We start from the raw sequence: 12,951 nt of genomic DNA on the forward strand, positions 1-12,951 counted from the left end.
TACAATAATAAATCAAAGCAAAATCAAACAATGTCCAGAGGAATAGAGAGGCGGCAGTTTGGATTCAGAAGCATCTACAACCTGTGCTACTCCACAGACATTGAAAAAGCAACTGAACCAGAGGTCACAGGTATAGGTTAAAAGGCGGCAGATTTAAAACTGAGATGTGAAGGAACTACTCGCAGAGTATGGTGAATTTGTGGAACTTGCTGTCCCTTAGCATGGTGCAGTCTGAATCATTAAATGGTTTCAAGAAGATAGATATATTTCTAAATTTAAAAAAGGAATAAAGGGACATGGAAAACAAGTGGGGAGGTGAGTTTGAGACCAAGGAGAGATCAGCCACGATCCGATTGAATGGCGGAGCAGGCTGAAAGGGCTGGATTTGTCTGCTTCTGTTCCTAATTCCTATGTTCCTAACTGGAATTTTTCTTTTTTTAACATAAAACTGCGAGTAGGTGAGAAGAGATGCTTCAAAGAAAGGCAAAGAAAAGTCTTTCCTTTTTGTTTTAAAGAGGGGGGGGGGGGAGGAAAGTGACGGCGAACTGACATCTTGAATCGTTTGGACCACCCCAGCCCAGCCCTCCCCCTGCTTGCCGGGGCGTCACATACTTTTATTTTGATAATCGCTTCTAACTCCAGCAGAGAGAATTCACAGCATCGGGCTGAATTGATGCGGAGCGAGTTACAGTGAGTTTCCCTGCACCCCACCAGACTTGCAACAGCAACACACACCCACACAGAGAAAAGAAAAGCCCAGCCAGCATGGGAGAGAGAAGCTGGCTGGTTTTGATGCAGCAACTCAGCTCCGGTTTACAGCAGTGATATCTGGAGGGGGAAGCGGGAGCTGTGGTCAGGACTGCTGTCTGATGGAGGGGTCAGAGAGCTGCGATCCGTACAGGTGCCCAGCCCGCCGGACCCAGTGGATTGTCAGCGCCCTGGCTTATCACTACGGGCTGGACAGGGGGGTGGAGAACGAGATCATCGTGCTGGCCACCGGGCTGGACCAGTACCTGCAGGAAATCTTCCACCACCTGGACTGCCAGGGGGAAGGCAGGATCCCCGGGCAGGACTTCCAGACCCTGTGCCAGATCCTGGGGCTGGATGGGGGCTGCCAGGAGGAGGAAGGGGAGGGAGAGGGGGGCATCCTGGAGCAGCTGCCCCAAGAGTTGAGCTTCCGCCAGTTTCACGCCAAGCTCTGCGGGCACTTCAGCACCCGGGCCGGCTGCAGGTACGAGACGGGCCGCCTGCTGGTGGGCAGGGAGAGCGAGCACATCGAGACGCAGATCCGCCTGAGGAGCCCCCTGAAGCGGAGGGAGAGGGTGGCAGCGTTGCCCGGGGAGGAGGAGGAGGAAGGGGAGAAGAGGAGGAGGAAGAAGGGGCCATCCTCGCTGGAGGGGCCGAGCGGCCGGCAGCGGGCACCCTGCAGCCGGGAGTGCTACGAGGACATCGTGGCGTTGGAGGAGGCGGAGGACAGGCTGGCCAAGCTGGAGCTGGAGAACCGCAGCCTGCGGGAGCTGGTGGAGGACATGCGGGCCGCCCTGCAGAGCAGCGACGCCCGCTCGCTGGCGCTGCAGGTGGGGCTGCGGAAGAGCCGGGCAGCCCAGCGCTGCGTGGCCGGGAGGCGGCTGGCCAGCGCCGCGGGACAGCACAGCCAGAGCCAGGGGCTCCGCAGCGTCCTGCGGGAGGTGGAGATACTCCGCAGCTCCCGGGACGGGCAGGTGGAAGAGGCCATCCGCTTCAGCCAGGAGAGGGAGAGGGAGCTGGCCAGGGCGCAGGAGGCTCTGCTGAGGCTGGAGGACTCCAACCGGAGCCTGAAGAAGGAGCAATTGCGGATGAGCAAGAGAGTGGAAGAGGCGCGCCGGGCACTGGTGGGCAGCCTGGAGAAAGTCAAGGAAGTGGAGAGCAGGGCTAAACAAGTGCCCTCCTTACAGAGGAGTGTGGCACAACTGGAATCGGAGCTGCAATACTACAGGTAGGACACACAGCATCTACTGGGCATTGTCACTTATCCTGTACAACACAAGGAAATGCATTTTCATGTATCCTATACAACGCAAGTAAAGGCATTCTCACTTATCCTGTACAACACAAGACATTCTCACTTATCCTGTACAACACAAGGCATTCTCATTTATCCTGTACAACACAAGTAAAGGCATTCTCACTTATCCTGTACAACACAAGACATTTTTATTTATCCTGTACAACCCAAAGGCATTTTCATTTATCCTCTACAACACAAGTTTCAAAAGTTTATTTGTTAGTGTCGCAAGTAGGCTCACGTCAACACTGCAAGGAAGTTACTGCGAAAGTCCCCTAGCTGCCACACTCCGACGCCTTTTCGGGTACACTGAGGGAGAATTTAGCACCTAATCAACGCATCTTTCGGACTGTGGGAGGAAACCGGAGCACCTGGAAGAAATCCATGCAGACATGGGGCGGGGGAGAATGTGCAGACTCCACATAGGCAGTGACCCAAGCCAGGAATCGAACCTGGGTCCCTGCCGCTGTGAGGCAGCGGTGCTAACCACCGTGCCACCGCAAATCAGTCTAAAATTCATTAGTGAGCAATTTGAACCAATCTGCAATTGAAGGAAGGGTAAGATGCCAGCGATGGATTATACAAATTGTTTAAACGTTCTCATACTAAATGTGCTAGTACCACAATGCATTAATATTAGTTCTGAAATGTTCTCATTTATATTTTAAGTTCAAACCCATTGACACTTTGAGACACTGAAAACAAAATATTTGAAGCTACTTTCCGGGGAAACAGTGGTATATTTTAAAATATCACTGGACCATTAATCGAGAGGCCCACGCTAATGCTTTCGGGATATCAAATCCCACCCTGGCAGCTGGTATTGAATGCTACTCTCAGTAATGGTGACCATGAAATTATCATCGATTTTTGTAAAAGAAACATCTGGTTCACGAATGCCCTTTAGGGAAGGAAACCTGCCCTCTTTATCTGGCCTACATGTGACTCCAGATCCACAGCAGTGTGGTTTGACCTTTAACTGCCCTCTGAAGTGGCCCAGCAAGCCACCCAGTTCAAGGGAAATTCGGAGTGGGCGACAGATGCTGACCTTGTCAGTGATGCTCACATCTCATGAAAAAAAAAACAAATGCCATCTTCCTCAGGAAAATGTACTTTTTTAAGACCTGCCATCTCACAGGTTGTATTGCTTACATGCTTTAATATTAAACATCCTGTAAGTTGTATCATTTTTTCCACTACCCTTCAAGCTGTCGTAACCCATTCACCACCACTTCCAGTAACAAGTGTAAGGAGATCATGGGCCAGTTTGGTATTCATATTGAAACCTGCATTCAGGTGCCTCTGCTACATTCCTCAATCCAATTGGCCACCAAGCAAAGCATGCCCCCCCTCCCCTCCCCCAACCTTAACCCTGAGCTTTTATCTTTCTCTATCCTCACTCCCCTCACCGAGCTCAATCTCATTCACCCCTTGATCACTTGATGTTCCCACTAAATTGTTGAGTAATTAACTACCTTCCTGGCTCCCACGCTGGTTGGTAGTGCACATGGGCACATTTTCTCAGGTACTGCTTTCCTCCTCTGTCTTCATCACTCCCCTCACCTCACCTCATATATACCTTTGACCAATATGTCCAAGCTCATCTTTTCTGTAACTTCATGTTTAACCCCTGCAATTAGAATTTTGTCCTGCCACAGCACTGAAATGGCCCTAATCAATATGATATTGGTTGTGGTGCACTTTTCCTCCTGGTCCTTTTCATCCTCTCTGCAGCATTTCATCATTCCATCCTCCTGTGATGGGCTTGCCTGGTCCCACTAATATCTATTCAGTCATAGAATTCCTACAGTGCAGAAAGAGGCCATTCAGCCCATCAAGTCTGCACCGACTCTCTGACAGAGCATCCCACCCAGGCCCTATCCCTGTAACCCAGCATATTTTACCCCACTAATTCCCCTTAACCCACACATCTCATGGTACTAAGGGGCAATTTAGCATGGCCAATCTTCCTAACCTGCACATCTTAGCACTGTGGGAAGAAACCGGAGCAAACCCATGCAGACACGGGGAGAATATGCAAACTTCACACAGACAGTTACCGAAGGCTGGAATTGAACCCGGGTCCCTGGAGCTGTGAGGCAGCAGTGCTAACCACTGTACCACCATGCTGCCCCTGACTATGAAATTCTCTTATCGTCAGAGAATTTTCTGCAATGGCTTCTCTTCCTATTCTGCAGGTGTGACCTCTGGAGTCTCATACCTTTGGCCCTCTCCTATTTTTTATTTAAATGCAATTAGTAGAATTTCTGTGGCAGTTCTTCTGGCCTTTAGCCATGACTTTGACTGAAAGCCAGTAAAAATCCAAGAAAAATGATCTAAATGGTTTTTCTAAATAATGGATAAAAGCAAATTACTGCGGATGCTGGAATCTGAAACCAAAAGAGAAAATGCTGGAAAATCTCAGCAGGTCTGGCAGCATCTGTAAAGAGAGAAAAGACCTGACGTTTTGAGTCCAGGTTGTCAGACAGAGGGTCATTATCTGGACTCAAAACTTCGGCTCTTATCTCTCCTTACAGATACTGCCTGACCTGCTGAGATTTTCCAGCATTTTCTCTTTTGGTAAACAGTTTTTATGCAATTTCGTAGGGACTTCCATCAACCTTTAACCAAAACTACACTGAGAGATTGGATCAAGACCTGTGAAAATTCTACACAGTGAAATTTTATCAAAAGCATTGATGTTTAACCGTATTTTTTTCCACCCATGAGATTTCTGTTGCTGTGAGGGAATTGTTTCTACATATAACCTTTTTGTCTCAATATATTAATTGTTGCTGCAGTTGAAGTGGCAGCAAGGAAAACACTCAGGGCATAATAACAACAACTTGTATTTTATATAGTGCCTCTAACACTGTAAAACGTTGCAAGGCATTTATCAAACTAAATGTGATATCAAGTCACATGAGGAATATTCAGGCAGATGAGCAAAAGCTTGGTCAAAGAGGTAGATCTTAAGGATTGTCTCAAAGGAGGGGAAAAAGGTAGAGGAGCAGAGAGTTTTTGAGTTGGAATCCCAGAGCTTAAAGAAAGTGCTGGAAAACTCAGGCAATCAGGCAGCATCTGTGGAGAGAGAAATAGAGTTAATGTTTTTTCCGGACCAATGCTTGGAGTCTTTGATATTATCCTTGCCCTGAATCTAGGGAGGACAGAAAGGCAGTTTCAATAGTTTTCTCCTGCAGTGGCTTGCAAGGCTCCACATATATATATATATATATATATATATATATATATATATATATATATATGGTTAAAATATAACCTAGAGGAAGAACTGTCATGGCAGTAGAAGTTGTTTATAGGAGTGAGGATGATTACATTCCCATACTGAAGCAGAGGCAGTGAAGGCAAGTGCCCTTCAACACACCAGGCCGTTCAATGATTGGCAGATGTTAACATAACATATCAAGTTTTGCCACATCTGTATTTGATTTCAACTCATAAATTTGCTTTCCGTTTATAAAACTCAGCTGTCCATGTCCTAACTCGCTTCAAATCCTATTCACTTGTCACCAACATGTGCCAGCATTCCACGACACCTTTGTCAATGAATCTCCCCTGCCCTTTCCCTGACCTTCACTTTTGTCACACCTGCCCCTCTCCTTTACCAACAGCACAAACCCCATCACATCCCCGCTCCTCCTCTGTTTCTCTCTCCACAGATGCTGCCTGGCAGGCTGAGTTTTTCCTGCACTTTCTGCTTTTATTTCAGACCTCCAGTAATTTGCTTTTAATTCCAGAGCTGTGCTGGGCAACTGAGAGCATGGCTGTCACTAATTAAAATTGGTTATGCTTAAGAGACCAGAATTGAAGGAGCACAGATATCTCTGAGGGTTGTGAGGCTGGAAGAAGTTTCAGAGATAGGAAGGGGCAAACCTTGGAGGAATTTGAAACAAGAATGAGAATTTTAAATTTGGGGGCGGCACAGTGGTTAGCGCTGCTGCCTCACAGCGCCAGGGATCCAAGTTCAATTCCAGCCTCAGGTCACTGTCTGTGTGAAGTTTGCACATTCTGCCCATGTCTGCCTGGGTTTCCTCCGAGTGCTCCGGTTTCCTTCCACGGTCCAAAGATGTGCGGGTTAGGTTGATTGGCCATGCTAAATTGCCCCTTAGTGTCCCAAGGTTTGTAGGTTAGGGGGATTAGCAGGGTAAATGCGTGGGGATAGGGCTGGGTGGGATTGTGGTCAGTGCAGGCTCAATGGGCTGAATGGCCTCCTTCTGCACTGTAGGGATTCTATGATTCTAGATCTGTTGCTTAAATGGGAGCCAATGAACACAGAGGTGATGGGCAATCATCCCACTAAGTCGTGCTGCCGCACAACAACCCAAATGTTCCAGCCAAAGCTGTGCAGACGTTGGCATCTTGGAGTTGCCACGTACAAAAAGAATTAGATGGCCTGGCACTGAAACAAATTGGCTGCACAAATTGGTGATGGGTGAATGGGATTTGATGCAAGCTTGCACATAGGCGTCTGAGCCTTAAAACAGAAGGCTAATTTCTGAGTTGAAATTAAATGTAGATGCGGCTACACCTGATACATTATGTTGGCATCTGCCAATTAAATGCCTAAATGTGTGTTGGAGTACACTTGTTTTCACTGCCACTGCTTCAGTATGGGAATGCTATCATCCTCTCCATCACTCCTACAAACAACTTCTACTGCCCTGATAGTTCTTCCCCCTATGTAATATTTTAACTTTTTATATCAAGCCACTGTAGGGGAAATCTACCAAAATGCCATTCTGTACTCCGTAGATGGACCAGGCAGCTGACAGGTGTGGTATATATAAGGCACAGCACCTTATTCACTTCCTCTATGGACTGGAGTTACCTGCTGAACTGGGACAGAACTTTCAATGCACGTTAGGGTTTCCGAGATTTCAAGATACAGTAGAATAAATGGATCATTATCGGGTCCTGTCCCAACAACTCCCAGCTGCGTATCTGAACAGAAACAGCTTGCGACATTCTGCGGCCAATCTGCATCTGTGCAATGGCTGCCACCATATTGGTAAAGGTGGCTCTTTCGTTATTTGGGTGTAAACAGTTTGGCCCCTTGAATATGCTAATATGTGGTGAGGGTTCTGTGGAAAAGTACATTGGCCAAGCTGTAAAATGGGATGTAGGTTTGCTATTATTTGCTTTTTGCCTGGCAATAAGAGTTAAAATTACTCCTCTGCACCCAGTTCCTGCCAATCTAGTAGCGCTCATGAATTTCTTCTAGTAACAGGTCTACAAAACCCCGGTAAAATTGATTTGACAACCCTTTAAATTAAAGAGAAGTCTGTTCATTTTTAATCCATTTGATTCTTGGTCCTCTTACTTCCCATTTCGACTGCCACTGTTGCTGCATGAACGTAGTGCTCAAACTCCAAACATATGCCAAGCTATACTTTACAGCTGCTTTAATAACTTGTCCTAAATTGAGATTTGAAACATGAAGTATCAATTTAGTTTCCTTAGTCTGTTTCACTTGTGAAGAAACACCAGTGGATACAACAGACATATTTCCACTGTTAATGTCACAACAAAGCAATGTCACCAGGTAATTTCCTCTCCTGTGTGCAAAAGAGTACAAAAAAATTTAAACATTAACTCTTGTGTACCATAAGTGTCATAAATAATCTTGGTCATCAACACCAGTGAAATATGTTGAAAGCATCCCATCACAGACTTACAACTGTAACAATTGATCTATTAAAACTTGGCTGCTCTCCATGTACCCTTTCCAAACCATCTTTCCACAATGCAAGCAAGCAAACCACAAGGTCTTCAATGACGTAGTTTGGCCATTGAGGGTTGGGAAAAAGGACAGCATCCACTGTACCACAGGAAGTATTACGCTGTATTTTAGCAAGAAAGATGAAGTAATCTAATTAACTTAAAAAACATATGTGGTATGGATAAAAAAAACCAGTGAGGAATGGAAAAACACCTAATATGTTTGAGTTCTAAGGAGTGGCTTTGTTACTTATTCCATGCATATGCTGTAAATCGGCAGTTCACTGTAGCTTATGTACAAACATTTGTTAAAAATCATGATATGCGTCAGAAAATAATTATTCAGACAAAGCTTGATCGTTTCTTCTTTGTACATTGTATTTAGATCGAGATTGTTTTTTAAGTTCAGTGGTTCTGGTGTTTGGAAGGCTTAAAATTCTTCTGAAATGATTGTCTTGCTTGGAAGCATCCACTTTGTTCATGGAAATTCACAGGAGCACAATTGCTGTGGTACATTGCAGGATCTTTCCATTCAGTGCAGAAGACAAGATTCTATACAGAATAAGAAATGCCATCAATCACCAGACAATTCCTTTATCTGTAATTATATGGTGTGTCCACCAGATAAGAACTTCTCCGCTATCTCATAGCAACAAGCATTCAAAATAAGTCATTGTATATTTCCATTTACTTCATGTCGCTAAAAGCTTTGCTCATTGAACAATTCTCAACCTAACATTAAGAAAGGCATTTTATATATTGGTCCTCTATATTTGATTTCCCATGCTGATTTTAATTAGCATTAAGGTCTGGTTGCTGCAAAGTTATTGTTGAATTTTAAACAGTTTTGGGGGGCAGGGGTGGGGGCGGGGTTATGCAGTGGAACTAGTGGAAGGAATTCTAATTTGTCAGGGTGGTATGTGTGTAGGTGCATGGTTAAAGAAAGAAAATATCCCAGTGCGCCGGGCACCTATCAAAAATTGCAACTCCCGCAGTTAATCAGTGCACATTTTAAACCAAACCAGACTTGTGCAGCCTGGGAGGAGGTGGCTGAGGAGGTTAGCAGTGTTCTGCTGGTCAGAAGGAAATGGTCCCAATGCCAGAAAAGGCTCAATGACCTAATGGCTAGTGGCTAGTAAGGCCTAAGTATGTGCACTCTTGTGCCAGTGTACTACACAGTGGCACAGTGGTTAGCACTGCTGCCTCACAGCGCCAAGGACCCAGGTTCGATTCCCGGCTTGGGTCACAGTTTGTGCGGAGTCTGCACTGTCTGCGTGGGTTTCCTCCGGGTGCTCCGGTTTCCTCCCGCAGTCCGAAAGACATGTTGGTTAGTTGCATTGGCTATTCTAAATTCTCCCTGGAGTGTGGCGACTAGGGGATTTTCACAGTAACTTCATTGCAGTGTTAATATAAGCCTACTTGTGACACTAATGAATAAACTTAAAACTTACAGGGCATGCTCTCAGAAGCAAAATAAGTTGGGCTGGACTCCAAGGCAGCATGATCCAACAAGGACAGAGCTGCCTTCAACAATTTCATTTTGCATTTAAAGTTTTCGTCCAGTTGTAGGGCAGGTGGTTGGCAGAATGGGCATATGGCGGATGACCACAAGGTCCAGGCATTTAGCTAAAAATGGGTAGGCAGCGTGGCATAAAATAATCTGAAACTGCTAAAGAGTGCACCCTCACATATCTTTTTGGGAGAAACAAGACCACAGTGCCCATCCCTCTTAGATACTTTACAGCCCTGCGAGATGGCCAGGAACAAAATCCAGCATTCAGCCGCTGAGGAAAGGCCGTTAACTCATATGACTTAAAAATGTATTGGCTGGTCATCTGAATAAGCACTTCCAGCAGTAACAGATCTACCAACTGCTAAACTGAGGGTTCAGCTGTAGCTTTTAAACTCACCCTATCAGACTGCTCCTTAAAAAAACAGAAACCACAAATGAGGATTTTGACTCAGAAAATGTATCATAGCGTTCACACCATATTATAGCAGGCAATTGGTCATTAATGACCTTAAATAGACTATTAATTGATGTTTACACAACATGGGCAGGGTTCATAGAATCCCTACAGTACAGAAGGAGGCCATTTGGCCCATCGTGTCTGTGCCGACCACAATCCCACCCAGGCCCTATTCCTGCAACCCCAAGCATTTACCCTGCTAATCCCCCGACACTAGGGCCAATTTAGCATGGCCAATCAACCTAACCCGCACATCTTTAGACTATGGGAGGAAACCGGAGCACCCGGAGGAAACCCACGCAAACACTGGGAGAATGTACAAACTCCACACAGACAGTGACCCGAGGCTGGAACTAAACCTGGGACCCTAGTGTTGTAAGGCAGCAGTGCTAACCACTGTGCTACCGTGCCACCCCTGTGCCACCGTGCCTGACTTTTAAGCTCACCTGCCTCCTGTATTAGACCAAATTGGCATCATGATGTCAGGGATGCTGTCCGATGTCACATGCCCGATTAAACATTCCAAGATGGAGATGAAGGGGAATTTCATCTCTCAGAATTCTCTACCCCAGAGAGCAGTGAGGGCTAAGTCATTGAATGTATTCCAGGCAGAGTTAGACAAGTTTGTGTTCTGCAAGAAAATCAAGGTTTGAGCACTTTGGTAGGAAGAATAAAGGAGCTGAATATCATTTAAATTGAGAAAGAGTGCATGCAGAAAGCTGCGGCACAGAGGGATTTTGGGGGTCCTCGTGCATAAATCACAAAAAGCTAGTATGCAAATTCAACAGATAATAGGGAAGGAAAATGGAATGCTGGCCTTTATTTCAAAAGGGAATGGAATATCAAATAGGGAAGTCTTGCTAAGACTATACAAAGCATGAGTTGAAGTTTGAAGTTTATTTATTAGTCTCACAAGTAGGCTTACATTAACACTGCAATGAAGTTACTGTGAAGTTAGACCACACCTGGAATACTGTGAACAGTTTTGGTTCCCTTATCGAAGGAAAGATATACTGGCATTGGAGGCAGTTCAGAGAAGGTTCACTAGGTTGATCCTGAGTACGGAAGGATTTTCTTATAAGGAGAGGTTGAGTAGGTTGGGCCTATACTCATTGGAGTTTAGAAGAATGAGAGGTGATCTCATTGAGACATATATGATTCTCCGAGGGCTTGACAGGGTAGCTGCTGAGAGGTTATTTCTCTTTGTGGGAAAGGCTAAGACCAGAGGGCATGATCTCAGAGTAAGGGGTCACCCATTTAGGACAGAGATGAGGAGGAATTTCTTCTCTCAGAATGTAGTGAATATGAGGAATTCTTTACCACAGAGGACTGTAGAGGCTGGGCTGTTAAGTTCGAGGCTGAGATAGATTTTTAATCAACAAGGAAATCAAGGGTTATGGGGATGGGAGGGAAAATGGAATTGAGGATCGTCATATCTGAACATTCATGATCTCATTGAATGGTGGAGAAGACTTGATGGGCTAAATGGCCTACTTCTGCTTCTACATCTTATAGTTTATGGGCTTGTGTGCGTGTGGTGGGGGTGTGGGGTGGTAGGAGGGAAGTGTGGAACAGACAGGAAAATGAAGTTGAGGCCACAGTCAGATCAGCCTTGATCTGAATGGCAGAGTAGACTTGAGGGACCAACTTGCCTGATCCTACCCCTATTCCATTTTGAATTTTTTTTTCCATATTGCAGTCTTTTGGTGTTCTTCTTTCCCAGATGGATGATATCCAGCGACACTCAGTGGGAAACTTTTAAATTTTAATATGTTTACTCATATTTTAGGTTGCTGATTGATTGCATGTTTCATGGTGCTTTGTTCTTTGTTGCCTAAAATGGCCCGTTTTGTATCTTATTGTAAGGCATCAGTCATTTACTGTCCACAATGCTGTCAGGATATTCTCAACATCTTTACACATCAATGACTAATTAAAACAAACTGTTCTTCAACTTGGGGTGAAGGAACAATGTCATGTTATTCATCAGCACTAAAGGATAATGATAGCTTTGTACCACTTATAATGCTTACTTTTATTGAAAGTTGCTTCAAATATCTTACTGCTATGACCATTTCATAGAAAATAACAGGGCAGTCGAACGAGCTTTGACACAAAGAGGGAACCAGACTCATTCAGGAAACAGACTGGTCAGAACTTTAGTAGGAACTAAAGGTAGCAGCTATCTTTTAAGTGAATATTTTAACTTGACTGACGGGGTTAATGAATTCAGCAACTTTACCTTTCTTAATGCTGTGAACACTAGCTATAAACTGTCTTGTCTATAATCAGTGATCAGTATCTACATAGTTAATGTATATGGTAATAAAATCTAATAAGCCACTCTCTTATCACATTGAGTAAAAAAGTCTAATTGTGCATCTAACTTAAAATCTTCAACAGCACTGTTAATTCAGATGATTTAAAAAGGATATCAAACTGGTGACTGTGCAATATTGTTAGGAAATATTTTTTTTCATTCATTTGTGGGACATGGGCGTCGCTGGCTGTCCAGCATTTGTTGTCCATCCTAAGTTGCCTTGGAGGGCAGTTGAGAGTCAACCACATTGCTGTGGCTCTGGAGTCACATGTAGGCCAGACCGGGTAAGAATGGCATATTTCCTTCCCGAAAGGACATGAGTAAACAAGATGGGTTTTTCCAACAATTGACAATGGTTTCATGGTCACTGGTAGATTCTAAAATCCAGATTTTTAAAAATTGACTTCAAATTCCACCATCTGCCATGGAGGGATTCAAACCAGGATCCCCAGAACATTAGTTGAGTTTCTGAATTGATAGTCCAGCGATACTACCACAAGGCCATTGCCTTCCTGAAAGCTAGGGAAATATAGGCCGCGGTTCTCCCATTGCGATCCGCAATTTTTCTGGCGGGTTGCGGTGGGAGACGCGCATCTGTGGCCTTGAACAGGGATTTGCGCATGCGCTGGGAACGCATGTGCATCTCCCAGAGCCGGCAAACAGTTTCCTGTCAGACCACGCTGGAAATCGGCGGGAAGGCAGGTAAGTTATTTAAATCTGTTTTTAATCTGTTTTAAATTTGTATGTTAGTTAATTATCGGGACCTTTCAGGTCCCGATTGAATCTCCCACCCAGCCAGGAGTACTTCATTCTGGCGGGGTTCAGACTAGCTCCCCACATTCGGGGAACTAGCAGGCGACCCCGCCAGAATGAAGGGG

At 45.1% G+C, this 12,951-nt stretch overlaps 1 protein-coding gene across 1 annotated transcript in view; it reads left to right on the forward strand.

Annotated features, from left to right (window-relative positions):
- The first annotated feature begins 640 nt into the window (after positions 1-640).
- Positions 641-12,951, forward strand: part of efcc1 (EF-hand and coiled-coil domain containing 1) — a 74,845-nt gene continuing 62,534 nt past the window's right edge. The window contains exon 1 of the mRNA XM_078209684.1: positions 641-1,975. Coding sequence (XP_078065810.1) covers positions 870-1,975 — 1,106 coding nt within the window. The 5' untranslated portion in view covers positions 641-869. The remainder of the gene's footprint in view (positions 1,976-12,951) is intronic.

Source organism: Mustelus asterias, chromosome 3 (assembly GCF_964213995.1).
Source record: "Mustelus asterias chromosome 3, sMusAst1.hap1.1, whole genome shotgun sequence".
NCBI classification, from domain to species: Eukaryota; Metazoa; Chordata; class Chondrichthyes; order Carcharhiniformes; family Triakidae; genus Mustelus; species Mustelus asterias.